The sequence below is a fragment of the Papilio machaon genome, chromosome 28, assembly GCF_912999745.1.
Source record: "Papilio machaon chromosome 28, ilPapMach1.1, whole genome shotgun sequence".
Taxonomy (NCBI): Eukaryota; Metazoa; Arthropoda; class Insecta; order Lepidoptera; family Papilionidae; genus Papilio; species Papilio machaon.
The window spans coordinates 3,175,442-3,191,553 of NC_060013.1; the positions used below are offsets into that span (position 1 = coordinate 3,175,442).

Genomic DNA, 16,112 nt, shown 5'->3' on the forward strand with positions numbered 1-16,112 from the left:
CAACAACAAAAAGAAAGTTCCGTAAATATTAACGGCTCCTACGTAAACTATCGTAAGTCACAATTTTGCGATTTTCCTCCTATTTTATGTTTTTTTAAATTAATTTGACATTTACTAATTTCTGTGTAGATTTAAAAGTAGGTATTAGACAGATATTCACCTCCTCATCTCCCTTGCCAGTTTCTAGCTGTGCCAGAATCTTCTGTAGATGCGGCTGTCGGGACATCTCCTCGCGGATGCTCATCCTCTCATTCTCAGATTGTGATGATGCCAGCTTCGTGCAATATAGGACTGGAATATTAACATTTTTGTAAGTAAAAAAAAAATTGTGCATATAAATTAATTTTATAAGCAAAAAATAAATTATCTACTAATTTTATGACACTCGGTCAGATGTTATTTTTTAGCTTTTTTTACCTTCAAAAAGGAGGTGATCAATTCGACTGTACTTTTTTTATTATAACAGTTTATAAACAGTCAAATCTAGATAAGCGAGAGTCAAAGGAACCGGGATATTTTTCTCGCTTATAAAGGTTTCTCTCTTACTTCGAGATTTCTCGCTTTTCAAGGTTCAATTTATATATTTTAAAATGACTTCTCATATTCATAATAACAATAAAATCTTCAAAGATAAAAAAACTTACTTGTATATCTATATTTATTGAGTACTTTAACAAAGTCAAAGCAATCATAACCCAATAAAAGCACTAGTCTGTTTTCAAGATCTCTGTCATCTGCCGCCTCAGCGAGTGCCTTCATCACCTGAAAAAAAAAAAAATATTAATAAGTCTAAATATTCTAACTTTTCTACAACATTAATTCATGGATAATTTAACATAACATTAATTAGACACGATTAATAAAAAATCTTCATTCAATCTATTTCGTGTTTAATTAAAAAAAAATCAGAGTTACATCACTTCTCCCAAGGATCCTAGTCCCAATGCATTCCTTTAGGAGTCACAGTTGCTCTTAATAAATAAAAGGGATTAAGGTGGTCAAGTCACCCAAAACACTATAATTTGAAGATTACTCCGAAGCACAAAGTCTCACCTCGCTGGACTTAGCCTGTGACAACATGGCATCGGGGAAGTGTCTAGAGAGTCGACGCTGCAGCCAGTAGGCATCAATATCCATTGGATGGAGTGTGGCATCTCGTCGCTTCTGTGTCTGTTCCTCGGATAGCTAAAAAATACAAGATTTATGACGACATTCATGTTGTTATTACTCGTTACAACTATAATTAATATCTAATATAGCAGATTTTTTTAATTTTTAAATAAATACAAACATTTTTTTTGCAATTCAAAAGCTACATTACAACTGAGTAACATAGACATATTAATCAGTATAATTTAATTTTTGATTCCGCACAGACAAAGTAGCGGACAAAAGTTAGTATATAATATTTTAACTCACATTAGCATGTATACTGTTCTTCTTTCCTTCAGTATCACTATCATCTTCTGCACTACTCTCTTTCCCCTGCTCATTGTCTGTACCTTCCCCTTCCTCTTTATCATCATCTCTCACCTGAAAAACAAAAATATATTAAATAAACCTTTATAATAAAAAATTAAGCGAAACACAGAAAAAAACTATTCAACTTTTGTCTACATGTAAGATACTAGCTATCGCCCGCGACTCTATTCTCGCGGAATTTAAATAAAACATAATAAGTAACCTATGTGTTCTTCCAGATTATGTTCTACATCAGAGTTAAAATTCATCAAGATCCACTGAGCCGTTTCGGATATACCTTCAAACATCCATCCAAACATTTGCATTTAAAATACCTTTTGCCACGTTTTTAATCTTTTTGTTTAATTTTAGTTCATAAGTCTCTTTTGTGTGGCAATAAACGCTTATTCTATTCTATTCTAAATATTAGTAAGATATGAATGAATACCATAAAGTGGGTTCACTATAAAACCAATATAATATGTAAATCAAAATTAATATTCACCTCTCCATATGCATCTTCATCATCTTCTTCCGAGGATTCTTCAAACTGTACATTAATTCCATATGTCTCATCAATCTCGGTATTACCCTCCGCTGATGTTACATTAAAATCAGTAATCTTCTTGCCAAGATTCACCAATAAGGCAAACCGTTCATCTGCTAAAGCACCAATCAGTGCTTCTATCTCTTTTTTTCTTTCCGGATCTTTCAGTTTGTCATTCTTGAGTACCATTAGGACCTGGAAAGGTAATAATTGTCATACAGATGCCTATTTAATTGTCTACAAAAAGACATTACTGTTAGTGATGCAACGGATGTCTGTTTCTGTTTCCGCAATTTTAGATTCGAACCCAGGACCTGCAGATTGCAAGTCAAGTGCCTAACCCCTGAGCCAGCGACTCCTAATAATTATATCTATTTTTTATCTAGATTTAGTGTATTTGATACTTAATAAAGAAATACATTAGTAATTTTTTTTTCATATTATTTACACTTCTGTTTCTCCATCCGTTTAGATTTAAGTTGAAATTTTTTTTAACATACTATAAGGTGGCATTTGAGCAAGCAGTTATCTTAATTCGCCGAAATGGTTAAGCTACCCTAGCCCACAGACATCCACAATTGTAGATGTGTTGTCTACTTTTAATCAACAGGTGTAGTATGCACAAGGCGTTCCCCACTTCAAAAAAAAACTAACAAATTACCCACCTCATCACAAGCCCCACACAGCAGTCCTCTAGGTTGATCACCGAGTGTACTCTGCATGAACGACAGTAATAATTCATATGCATGCCTCGTGTGCTGTGTCCGAGGACGGTACAGCACGCCCGGTGTGTCATCAGCCCATGCTGCACGCGATGTCTTCGATTTTGATAGTTCATATGTAGCTTCGTCACGTTTCTGACGTCTGGAACGTTATAATGTTTACTTACAAATTATTGATTTTTAAAGTAAGCTTATTATTTTAGAAGATGGAAAACATGCAGGCCAGATGTATTATTGTTTAAAAGACAGAAGAGATAATTGAACCTTCCCATTTATCTCTTCCCCTGCTTAATCTACTGAACTGCACTGCAAAGAGGACTCAAATTGAACTCTGATACACACTGGTAAGATGAAACATGAAGATAATGCCATTTGAAATGTGTCTTCTTTGTCTACAATGATTCAAACTATTTTTATTTTCAATCTTTATATATCTATAGGGTATCTATATCACTTACTTAGCTTTCCTCTCTTCAGCTTTGTCTGGCTTGGTGCGTTGTGCTCGGTCGCCCATCCTTGTCCCACCGAGCTTGCCAGACAAGGACAGCACCTCGCCTGTCGCCTCATCTCGTCCACGACGCTCTATCAGACGTACATCAGCTTGGAGTACGAGATTTGAATTCTAGAAAATATTATAGATTAGTCTTAGTCAATTTTTTTGGTTTCGATATTTTAAAAAAAAGTCTAGACTTTAGGGGATCAATGTATCATAAAGTCTAATAAAATGCGTGTCAAATTTAGCGTTCAACAATCCTGTATAATTTACAATAGGAATTGCACCACAACAACGTAATCAACAAAACACTTACCGCCTTATATTCATATTGCAACTGTCTGGCAGCTGCGTCCGCCATGGTAAATTATTTTTTAACTTACTCCCCAATTCTCACCTATACACAAACAAATAACAATTACAAAATGCTACAAATTGAATTGAGGTTATGCGTAGCGGTTAAAAAGGAGCCATTTTTTATTTTGGCCAATATTTGTCAACTTGCCCACAGAGTATAACCAAGTGTTGTTATACTTAAAAATATTTAGTAGGAAAAATGTAAATGTTCGAACATATCAAATTTTTTAAATAACTTTAATAATATTGATACTATCCACTTTTAAAGATCACTTTGTGATTTAGAGTCCTTTGTAAAGATGTTCGGAGTATTTTGTGTTTTGTGTCAATTTCGAATGTCCCACTTTATTTATTGTAATGTTGGCATATTGTACAAACAAATAGATAATGAAAATGTAAGCATAAGAGCATAAACATAAACAGGCAGAATTAAAATTTTATAAAACAGATGTTATTATCAGCATTTAGGGAATTGGTAATTTCTTGTTTTGTATTAATTTTTCATATATCATAGTGCACAATGCCTTTACTTTGTTTGTGATTATAATTATTTCAAGAAAAGGTTAAAATATGTGCATGAATATGAAATTTAAACCTTACTAGTCCTTTCATAATATTACGAATGCGAAAGTAACTCTGTTTCGCTTTCATTTCAAAACTACTGATCCGATTTAAATAAATAGAGCCTGAGCTGATATACCCTACTCTTTAATGTGAGAATAGGGTTGAAAAGTTGTATAGAAGTATCGTCACCTTTACAGTTAAAAGCTTAAAACGTATTTTTTAGGCTGTTAACTTGATATAAATAAATATGACTACGACATTCAAAGTTTGTAAAAGTTTTATCTCAATGGCGCATAATAACAATTGGGAATGAGGGATGAAAATTTATATGGAAATATGTAAACTTAATATGAATATTTTGTAATTTAAATATGTTTTGTTGTAATTTTTATAAGTTTAAGTAAAATAATTAAAACGCTACGCGAAGACAGTATTTGACGCGGTGAATTTAAGTCCCCAAACGTAACCATTCCACTTTCAAGGTTTCAAAGTCACGTGGTTTAGCTTACATCACAGTTCATTCACATTTGGATCAGCTGCGAGGTTACCGTTTCGTTGTTTGTGGTAACAAAAACAGTGGGTTTGCGCGTGTGCGCCGAATGATTCATTCGTCTTTAGCTGAAAACATGCACAATATCTTTGTATATAATAATCTAATTGACACCGGTGATAGACAACTCAACATTTTTACAATACTTTTTTCGCAAAATTTTGCTTTCTTATCTCTAATCTCAATAACGAGGATCCTAGTCCGGATATGCAGAATACGTATAAACAAAATCCAACTTTCTAAATATTTTATATCAGTTTCCATTGTCGATACAATCTAATACAAACATATTGTCACTTTTTTTTGTAGTTTTTGACAAAACCGCGATGACGATTTGTTTCAATACAAGTGTCACTGTAACCGAACTCTACGATTAATTATTTCCACATGTGTAATATGCAACGATCTAGCATATTATTTTAAATATAAACGCAAAATAATTGAATCGGTCATTTCAAAAACCACTTAAGTCAACATTTTTTCCAACATGCTTTTTTTACAGAAAATGGTTTTTCAAAGGTAGATTATCAGTATTTTCCCATACGTGGTCACTCCTTCTTACCAAATGACCGTGATTTTGGAGTCATAAAAAAAAAAAGTTCGGAAGCATGATCGTATCTACGTCCCAAGAGAATACATTGATTTGGTTTCGAACTCTAGCTCAACATTCACAGTTATAGAGCTAAAAACTGAAGATGTTTTAGAATATAAGAAATGGTGGCCAAATTTGTACAAAAAAAAAATGTTTGTCAACTGAATCTTATGGAAAAAAAGTCCCAAAGGACCAGAAAAAGTCTTTTGCACCTTCGACATACATGAGTTTTTCATATGATTCAGATCGAAAAGGAACTATCATAGCCGAGGAATATATTGATGGATTGATTGAACATTCATTCTCATTATTGAAGAAAATAACAACTTCTGTTTCACTTCCATCAACGAAAGCCTATAATTTGAAAGTGCCCATCAATAAAAATAAAATAGACGATTTAAAACTAGTTCAAGATAGCATTCCGGAAGAGCATATGCCATTTTATAACAACATTTTTAGCCAACTGCAAATGTTGAAGATAATCCAGATGAGAATGATGGAGAATATGACTATGTACCATAAAGATATTAAAACATGACAAATTAATACATGTGAAATATTAATAAGATTATTTTTAAGTGTAATTCTTAATTACAAGCAATAAAAAATATGATTACTACAATTTTTTTGGTTAAATTATATACCACTAAACCTATTTCTCGCTAAAACAACATAAGTCAAGAACTGTTTATCAGGTTTTTTTCATTATTTCTATTAATAAAGCGAAAAGATTATACGCTATTTTAATTTTTTACCCCTCGAATACTAAATTAACCATAAAGAAGCTCTTCAAAACTCATTTGTTTGTGTATGAAACAGTTTTTATTGATTTCTGAAAAATTATAATTTTGTGACTTATGAGGTTTTTGAAATGACCGATTCAATTGACAAAGTTATAAACTTAAAGAGATTGATATTTATACAAGTTTGAGAACATCTTACTAATATTATAAATGCGAAAGTTTATATGGATAGATGGATGGATGGATGTTTGAAGGTATCAACGGAACGACTCAACAGATCTTGATGAAATTTGGCACAGATGGAGAACATAGTCTGAAAGAACATATAGGCTACTTATTTTCTTTTTCAACTCCGCGCGGACGGAGTCGCGGGCGACAGCTTGTAAACTACTAAATCTAAAATAAACATACACTATAACATCGTTTACAAAATTATTGCGTAGGCAACAAAAGTGAAAATGTAATTTTTTTTATTGGTATCCTAGATGTTCTTTATCGAAGTTAGCGAAAGGTAATTTTTTGTACTGTACCAGAATTTCTGGTTTCGTTTACTATTGATTTTTATGTTGAAGCGATGAGAAACTAAGAAATGCTTGCATCTCTTTCCTAAATACCTATGTGTGAGTGAGTGACGCACTTTGTCGTGTTGAAATATTAACACCACACATCACTAAAATACAGTACGCCCCGAACGTCGCTCCGGCATCTTGTCGATTTCGATAGTGACATTTCGGATAACAAGTGTCAAAGTGTTGTGTTTTTAAACCTTAAAATGGCGACCCCATCAAACGGGAGCGGTAATTTAGTGGAAGAATTCGAGGAGGCTTTTCAGGTGATAATAGTCTTAATAATACATATATAAAAATTTATAAATTTTCGTCTTAAATAACCTTACAAAATAGAATACATTACAATTTATTTTGTGAGCTGTCAAAATAACGTAAAGGAATACCAACATAACGATAATAAAAATCATAGAGTTTCACATCAGCGTTACCGTAGTAGTAGAAGCTTCATAAGTTGAACCCGAAATTGAACACGAAAAATAGTCGGGCTGTGTGTGTACGTGACCCAAATCCACTTATGCGGCTTCTACGGTGTCTAGAGTTTTTGATTGCAAGCGCATCTCATTCATGTCGGCCATTTTAATGATAATGTTTTCAATTAATTATTTGACTTTATTCTCGTGTGTATTTATGTAATAATCAGATCAAAACGTAAACGCGATCATATTATAAATATTCAAAGACAATCTAACGTAATGTTGTGAGAAATATTCGTGTTTCTCGCATGATGAAATATTGTTGACTTTATGTGAGTTTGTTATTAAAAACTACGATGTCTGTGACCAGTGACGATGTATCGGGTGGGTCCGGTAGTGGGATATCTATCCAAGTGTTTCGGCCCACGTGGGATGAGTTTAAAGACTTTAATAAATACGTTCAGTACATGGAATCGAAGGGGGCACACAAGGCTGGTCTTGCTAAAGTAATACCACCGCCGGAATGGGTGCCGAGGAAAAATGGATACGATTTAGACGAGCTCAACATCACAATACCGTCGCCTATATGTCAAGTGGTCACCGGAAAGCAAGGTTTGTTTCAACAAATTAATATACAGAAGAAGTCAATGACAGTGAAACAGTTTGCGGTTATGGCCAACTCCGCGAAATATTGCACACCTCGGCACACGAATTACGACGATCTGGAGAGGAAATACTGGAAGAATGTTACCTATGTGGCACCTATATATGGCGCTGATGTAAATGGCAGTATCACAGATCCAGAGGTTAAAGAATGGAATATAAATCACCTAGGAACCATCTTAGACTTCGTAAACTCCGATTATGGTATAGAAATAGATGGTGTTAATACTGCTTATCTGTATTTCGGAATGTGGAAGACGACATTTGCGTGGCACACTGAAGATATGGATTTATATTCAATTAACTACTTACACTTTGGAGAGCCTAAAACTTGGTATGCTATACCACCGGAACATGGGAAACGGTTTGAAAGAATAGCATCCGGTTTCTTCCCGACGTCAGCTAAAACTTGCCAAGCATTCCTACGTCACAAAATGACATTAATATCACCACAAATCTTAAAGCAATATGCCGTTCCTGTTAATAAAGTAACACAAAAAGCTGGTGAAATCATGATAACATTTCCATATGGCTACCATGCTGGTTTCAACCATGGATTTAACTGTGCGGAATCTACAAACTTTGCGGCTCCCCGTTGGGTTGAATATGGTAAAAGAGCACTGCAGTGTACTTGCAGTAATGATATGGTAAAGATTTCAATGGATACATTTGTAAAACGTTTCCAACCTGACCGTTATGAGTTATGGCTGAAAGGAGAAGATGTTGGTTGTCACCCGGAACAGCCAGAGAAGATGGTGCCAGCCCCCCATCCCTCGGGTCAAGATATTCTCTGCAATAAAAACAATACTGAACTTCCCGAATCATTCATTGAAGCAGAGATTGAGGGACTGAAGAAGAAAAAGAGACATCCACTGCATTTAAAAAGAGCTATGGCAAGCAAGAGTATTTCGGAAGGTGCCATTGCTGTATCCATCCTGGGTCATGATGTTATGGATGATGACGAGATGACTATGGCTGAGGGTGACCTTGACATGATGACTTCAATGAAGAGACAAATGATGCCGCTGTCGCCAAATGATACTCAACTTGATGCTCTTGAAGATATTTGGTTAAAAGGTGATGAGATGGAACCCTCAGAAGCTCAGCAACCTGATGTTGGGTACATGGACTCTGATAAAGACTCTGATTATGAAGACCCAAGTGTAAAAAGGATTACAAAACCTAGAAAAAAAAGAAAGGAAAGCATAAAGAAGGAACCTAAAGAGAAAGTAAAAGAAGGGGATGAAGAAACCATCACTAAGTCCAAGAAAACACCACCAGTAAATAGGACTCAAAAGAGAAAAATTAATACTAAAAAGCTATCCGAAGAGCAACTGCAGGACATGGCAGCTGTGATTTCAAACTGGGAATCACCACCACATGAAGATGAGTCTACTAAAACAACCAAAACAGAACCTGTTTCTAACCCAATATTGAAAAGTTTACTTAACAAAGACAGCTCAAGCCCATCGAAAGATAAGAAAGAACCCAAAAAACGAAAATCATCATTAAAAGATACAGAACAAGTGGAAAAACAGAAGCACGAAAAGGCAAAGAAAGAAAAGAAGAAAGAGGACATTGTCAAGAAAGAGACTTCAACAGACAACAAGACCGAAAAGAAACCAAGAAAACCACGGACTCCGAAAAAGAAAGTTATAGTTGAATATAACAATGCTCCAGAAACATTTATACCAAGTCAGACAGCCACACGAGTTTTGGATCTTGATACAAAGGAAGCAAAAGATACTAAAGAAACAAAAAAGACTGACAGAGATTCCTCCATGGCATCTAGTTCAAAAAGCCCAGTCATACCAAAGTCATCCTTGCCTACAGAAATTTACTCTGGTCTATGCGTCAGTGCGAAACCGCGTCAAACAACAATTTCACCTATCAACAAGAATCCAACCGCATTCCAAGGAGAATTTCATAAATTTATGGTCACTGCAAAACTTAAACCGGAACCGTTACCCTTACCTACAATGCGCATACCTAAGAAAAAGCCACCGAAAACCAAATACACAGAACCAACACGAACTGTTCCAACTCCAGTATTAACAGAACCACCAATCCCTAAATGTCAATACAATGATGACATTTTTGTTAACAGACCATTAGATTTTAGAATGAATTCGATCCCACCAGGACCTCAGAATGTACCTACTCGTGCTGAACCAATAGTTCAACCCCAGTTTAGAGATGAATATTCCGCTCAGCACACACTCTTACAAAATGTACAACCAAACTATGGTGACAATTCAAATTATTACAGGAGTCCGTACCAAACACCATGGTTCGGTTATAGGAAATAAATTACTTTACAGTATTCTCTTAGTATAATATATTTAACGGCACAGTTTTCTTTTAATTAAATATAATTTTAAACAATTTAAGCATCACAAATTTTTTATTACAATTGTAAGAAGATTGAAGGATTTCTTAAATTTACATAGACACTTAGAGGTAATTTTATAGGTTTTATCGTGTTTATTTAATAATCAGTTATATTCAACAACTCAATTATGTATATAAGTGTTTAAAAATTAGTTTTAAACATCAGAAATATTAAGTAAATAGGATAGAATTTGTAAAATCTCAACTATGGGGAATTTTATTTCTTATCGACTTTAAGATTTGTATTGGTGTTTTGATTGTGGTAGTATGTCTTTTGCGGTTATGAAAGAATTTTTATCACTGTCTTTTAAATGTGCATGTGTATGAGCAGCTGTCTCTTCTCTGTTTCGGTTGCCACTTACTCTTTTGCCAACATATACATAAAAATGTATTGAAATTATAATAAGTGCATGTAAATATTCCTACTTTCAGAATAAATTGAGCCGCAGATTTAAAAAAATAATTATTGGTTAAGAATTTTAGTCAAAAATTTTATTGTCCAATTAAATCATCAAGAATTGTATATATTTATTTTTATTCATTATAATTTTAATTTACTAATTAAAATGTGACTGTTTGATTGTAAGTTTCATTTCATAAATAAATATAATTAGTAAAATGGTTATATATTTATTATTTTTAACTGTACTAATCTAGTCTGAAAAAATTCTGTCCTCCGTCTTTAACAAACTGAAAATTCTAATTAATAGAAAGGCTAGAACTCAGAGCCATAAAAAATATTAATAAAAACATTAACCTCTTTATTAGTTGGGTAAAAAAAAGAATGCAATACAACAATCTACAAAGTTAAAAATATAGAATTTTGGAAATTACAGTCTTATTTCTGATCTACATAATATCTTGTATGTAAAATTACATAGAATTTTTTTTTCCTTGAAGCCCTAAGAAATGCATCAAACAATATATATATAGTGGATATAGGGTTGCCAGGTCGCCAAACCTACTAGCCGGACAGAACAGCCAGTTTGGTCGGACATTAGGGGTAGAAAGGTCGGACACCTGTATTATTTAGGATTTTGTCTCAGTATTAATTAGTACACTCGTTTGGGAAATGTAAAAAGCCGGACATCCGTTTATTTTGACCAGACACGTAATCAAAAAGCTTACCTATGTCCGACTTTATCCGGATGCCTGGCAACGCTAAGTGGATACAAAGAAGCAATTTAGTAACACTGGATAAAAATTAGAATTATAAAATGTACGAGTGTTTGAAACTCGTGATAGGTAGTCGTTTCTAAACTTAATATTTTACAAATATAGCATATTTATTTTAATTTAGGGTTATTTTGATTACTTTGAAGTTATATTTACAGTGCAAATGTACTTATTCCTTATTAATCCATTACTGAATACTCTAAAGAGGAATGTAGACAGTTGTAGACGCCAGCAATATTTTTTACACGAATGGGCCTCTCCCAGTGAAATATCAGGAACATACAGAAGACAAGCGTCAAGTGGAAGCAATTCCACGTACAGTCTGATGAGTGTGGTGCCGGAGGTATAATTTTAGTCCTCTTTCTGTACGTCCCCTTATCTGTCAATAAAAGGTATAGGTACTGGTCGCCTTGCTATTTCGGCGAATTCAGGTAGCCTCTTGCTCGGTTGCCATCTAATTAAAAATATATATAATTTTTATAAAATAAAATAAGGTCAAATGTCGACGTAACGTCTTTTGTGGTCATACGATTTTGTCTAAGTTTATGGCAAAAATAAGCAAATCTAGAATTGTATTTATAAATGTTGAAGTGGTAAACTAATCTTACAATATTATTATATTAGGAGATTATTGAATATTTATTGTTAAATAAAACAAACTGATTTTATTTCAGTCAGTTTAAAACTACATAGTACCTTGTGTAATTATAATTTTATTGATACATTTTGTTATGAGCGACATAAAAAGGCATTGCATTTTTGAAGTGTTGTAATTTTTAACAGTATTTTAGATTATAAATAAAAGTTTGGTAAAAATAATTTCTTTGTTTACATAACCTATAAAATCCTTTTGTAAAAAACAAGTCCTTTTTCCTTTCAAAATTATACAGTTCAGGAATTTGAAACGTTTTGCATTATTTTTATAGTAAGTAGACTATCGCTAGTAAACTAACTACGACCCTTCTTGAAATGATGTGGTAAAAAGATGGAGAGCGCTTTAGTAAGTACCTATAAACTCAACTCTTGAAGGCACCTACGTCATATTTAGAATGAAATATTGAATGAAATCAACTTGTTTGAATCCATTCATTTTTGAATAGTGTCACAGTACGTTTTACTCTTCCATACATATCTAATATCTATTAGTTGTCATATTTGAATTTACTAACCTCTTACGCATATCCCCTTTCACATTATCCATCCATACTTTCTTAGATCTTTCTCCTTTTTTGGAGCAACCCAAATTCAACCTCATTACTTCTTTATGTGATCATAACCTTAATAAAAATGCTGAGAGACAATGATCATGCCTTGCTCACCTTTTATTTCTCAATTTCACGATCACTGACCCAACTTGTTCCAATCCTTTGCTGTAACACTTAAATAATTTCCAATAACCACCTGCAGGCTTGTCTGAACGTGCTGACGAAGCAGGAGGTTTCGCCATGCGTGGAGAAGGAGGAGGTGAAAGTGGAGGTGGAAAGGTTTATAGACCACGCCCGACAGATGGAAGCGTTCTTTTTACAGAAGAGGTAATACTTTAGCAATGTAAGATGGTACAATAAAATTTATTTATACTATATTTGTCCGGTTTTCAAGGAAAACATAAAAATAGTATGTTTTTCTTTTATTATATCTTTACGTTTTTTCTTAAAAATATTATCTTTTTATTCGCCTTTGCTACAAAATATATATTTTTATACAATGGCGTCTTGACTCTAATTTAATTGACATTTGCAAGTTAGACCTGGTGTGTTCATCTTGTAGGTATTGTGGAAATATCTTGTCTACTATTTCTTTCTTTCCCATAAACCATTTGTTCTCCAACTACTCTGTTAACATCTAACAAGCATCAACTGAACCGGTGTAGGCCTTTCAGTGGATACTAAACAGTTTTCTGGTTTCGTCCAGGTTCCTGCTGTCAGCGATGAAGCCAGAACTCCTTGTGAAAGAAGACAACAACGAACTGAAATGCGAGTTGCAGCGCAAGGATGAGTTGTTACGTCGACACTATGATAAAGTTACGCAATGGCACGGATTGCTTGCTGATTTACAGGTTATTTCGTTGTTCCTGTCGCTAGATGGCGTTGTATATTTCTTGAAACATGCCATTGATGTTTCTTGAAGTTTATAAAACTAAAGAATAATTAATAAGACAGTTTATTTTTAATGGAGGATGTAGCAAAATAATTCTCAGCAAATTCATGATAGCTTTAGAATTGAGAACATAGTCTTTGGGAATGGGATAAGGCACAAATCACAGTTTTCTAACATCTTATGCTATCTATAGCTGATAATATAATTTTCTTTAGATTTCTTAATTTACTGTTACGCTGATTCTTTTATTATTCTTAAAGCTTCTTTTCATACAAATTTATACACAAAAGTAATGTGAATTCTTGTTCTTCTACACTTGTTTACTATATAGGGTCACACTGTGTACAACAAGTGTCAACAGCAGAGCGCACCGCCCGCGCTCCAACAAGCCGCCTCTCCCATGCCGCAGCCATGCGCCGTGCAACAAAGTGTTCAGGTCAGTGAATTTATCAGCCAATTTAGATGATGTAAACTCATGAAATTTAAGGTTACAGCGGGACGTAAGTGGATGCTGAATCAGAACACTACATTGCGCGCTTTACTCTACTAATAGTGAATCATGCACTGACAACGGCGAGCGGTTATGAAGTTTGAATCTTGTTGTACTGGTATAGTCCGGTCGCGGAGCACGAAGAATTTCGTACAATGACCTCTTTACCTACTGACAGAGGTTACAAACGTTAGTGCGGTTTACATGAATTATTTGAAGGAGAAAGAAAATTTACCAACTTATAAAATATAGTTATTATTATTATATAAATTATTTATTTAGATTTAATTATACAAGTAATAAAAATCTAGACAAGTATCTGATAATAAAAAATCAAAAATCAGAATCCGATTCCTCTGTTTCGGAGTAACTGTTTTCCGAAGACGTCTCGCCTGTCACATTTATTACACAAGAATCAACAGTTTTGTCAACATTATCATCTAGTCTAGCTAATTTCGATTCCTCTTATTAAAAATTAAACTTATAGTCTCCAATAAAAGGTTTACAATCCCTGAGGACGGCGACCTTTGTTTCTGTGCGAGCGAGACTCATTGTGTTTACGCGGGAGTGACAGAGACAGGTAATGCGAGTTCAATGTACGAAATTCTTCGTGCTCCGCGACTGGACTATAGTTAGTGTCAAACTTTTACGGAATAAGATGGCGTTGTTAATTCATTCGAGTTCATATCGGGTTCTATAGATATGAGTGGATTTCTCGTATAAAAGCCGTTGTGCACAGGCGCAGCAGATGGCGGCGGCGCAGCAAGCGGCGCTGCAACAGCAGGCTTTGCAACAGCAGCAGGTACCGCGTCCCCCGCACCCGCCCGCATACCCCGCCGGGCCCCAGCGCCGGTAGCCCACCTCCCACACTAGAATGTCTATGCCTTCATGCCTAACACTTATGCAGACTTTAGTATTTTTCAAATATCTTGTCAACTTAAAAAAATCTCTGAGTTGCACAATGCCCTCTCATAGCATCCTTGTCCACCACGCTACTATATTGTCTTCTGCTCAACGACTCGTACGATGTTCAGAGCCGATAAGATATTTGAAAATATCTATACATTCTAACGGTCAAAATGTTTTATGTCAAACTGATTTTAAATCAATTTGTAAAGTAATTAAATTTCTGGACGTTCCTCAACAATGGACTATTGATTTTGACTGTTAGCCGCTGCATACGTATTGGACTTGCTGTAAAAAAAATAGGTCTATGGATATTTTTTTTTTAACAGCAAATCCGCCTGTGTATACTATGTAAGATTAATTATTATGTATTTTTAATTATAATGTAATTAAATATGTATACCTTTTTTTGTTTTTTTAAGTATTTTCATGTAAATTTAAAAAAAAATTTTTTTTTTCGAATTTTTGATTTGTCGTTTAGTTTTTGTAGTTTTATAATCTACATTATGCAGCTTTTTCCCGCGCTAGAGCTTGTAAAATTAATAGTAGTGTCAGTTTTATTTTCGTAGTGTTTGTTAACATGATTTTTTTTGTAACAAATTAAGTAATTTAATATTAAATAATATTAATTACGTATTATTATTACGTACTGAAATGTGATAATTATACAAAGGTATATAAATAGAAGTAAATTATATGAATACGGTGTAACAGGAAAATTTGATATAAACTAACTAATAAAATAGATGTCTATTCAAAACATTAGTATAGTTCGTAAAGTAAGCCTTTTTTATTACATTTAGATCTCGTCAGAAAAGTAAGGTTATGTTTTTTATTACATTAAAATAAATCTTTCGTTAATTGATATATGGCTGATGCGGGAACTGATTAATTTTGAATTAAACTGAATATATTTTCACATTGAATTTATAAAAAAAAAAACGAAAAAGATAAATTTTGTTAATAAAAAAAAGTACAAGATGTAAAAAAAAACGTCAAAACGAACAGATGTCAAAAAGGAGATATTAATTTGGAATTTTTCAATCGATTTGCTTTGTATTAAAATTATGTAGTTATTTTGGTAGTTTAACAATTTTAATTTGTAATACTTTTTAAGGGCACTATTATTTTTATTTGAAATATAATAAATCACTTTTAAGTTTATACTAGCGTTTTATTTTTATTTTTTGCACCGTTGTTTTTTTTATTAGATTTTACGCATGAAATATGAAAGAGGTAAGTTTGTTAATTTTTTTTAACATCAATAATTATGGTATGTGACATATAAAAAAAAATCTATTATATGTACTTTTCATAATATGACGACTGATAGGTAAATTACAAATATAAATGAAGATATTATTATTTAACAATCATC

The 16,112-nt window shown here is 33.5% G+C and overlaps 2 protein-coding genes across 2 annotated transcripts in view; one reads left to right on the forward strand and one right to left on the reverse strand.

Annotated features, from left to right (window-relative positions):
- LOC106709639 (putative U5 small nuclear ribonucleoprotein 200 kDa helicase) overlaps positions 1–3,730 on the reverse strand; it is a 34,298-nt gene extending 30,568 nt beyond the window's left edge. The window contains exons 1-8 of the mRNA XM_045685156.1: positions 3,540–3,730; positions 3,189–3,352; positions 2,674–2,872; positions 1,967–2,203; positions 1,420–1,533; positions 1,054–1,185; positions 645–762; positions 161–291 (exon numbers count right to left, since the gene is read on the reverse strand). Coding sequence (XP_045541112.1) covers positions 161–291; positions 645–762; positions 1,054–1,185; positions 1,420–1,533; positions 1,967–2,203; positions 2,674–2,872; positions 3,189–3,352; positions 3,540–3,584 — 1,140 coding nt within the window. The 5' untranslated portion in view covers positions 3,585–3,730. The remainder of the gene's footprint in view (positions 1–160; positions 292–644; positions 763–1,053; positions 1,186–1,419; positions 1,534–1,966; positions 2,204–2,673; positions 2,873–3,188; positions 3,353–3,539) is intronic.
- A 3,156-nt stretch (positions 3,731–6,886) lies between these two features.
- LOC106709641 lies at positions 6,887–15,021 on the forward strand. The gene is made up of 5 exons (XM_045684878.1): positions 6,887–9,974; positions 12,649–12,773; positions 13,153–13,297; positions 13,670–13,774; positions 14,568–15,021. The coding sequence occupies exons 1-5, from the start codon at positions 7,368–7,370 to the stop codon at positions 14,682–14,684; spliced, it is 3,099 nt and encodes a 1,032-aa protein (XP_045540834.1). The 5' UTR covers positions 6,887–7,367; the 3' UTR covers positions 14,685–15,021.
- Positions 15,022–16,112: the final 1,091 nt, after the last annotated feature.

Excerpts from the sequence above, each read along its gene's own strand:
- LOC106709641 (XM_045684878.1), top strand. The coding sequence starts at position 7,368 with ATGTCTGTGACCAGTGACGATGTATCGGGTGGGTCCGGTAGTGGGATA. Across the intron at positions 9,975-12,648 it reads AAACACCATGGTTCGGTTAT|GCTTGTCTGAACGTGCTGAC; the intron begins AGGAAATAAATT and ends AACCACCTGCAG. Across the intron at positions 13,775-14,567 it reads CCGTGCAACAAAGTGTTCAG|GCGCAGCAGATGGCGGCGGC; the intron begins GTCAGTGAATTT and ends CGTTGTGCACAG.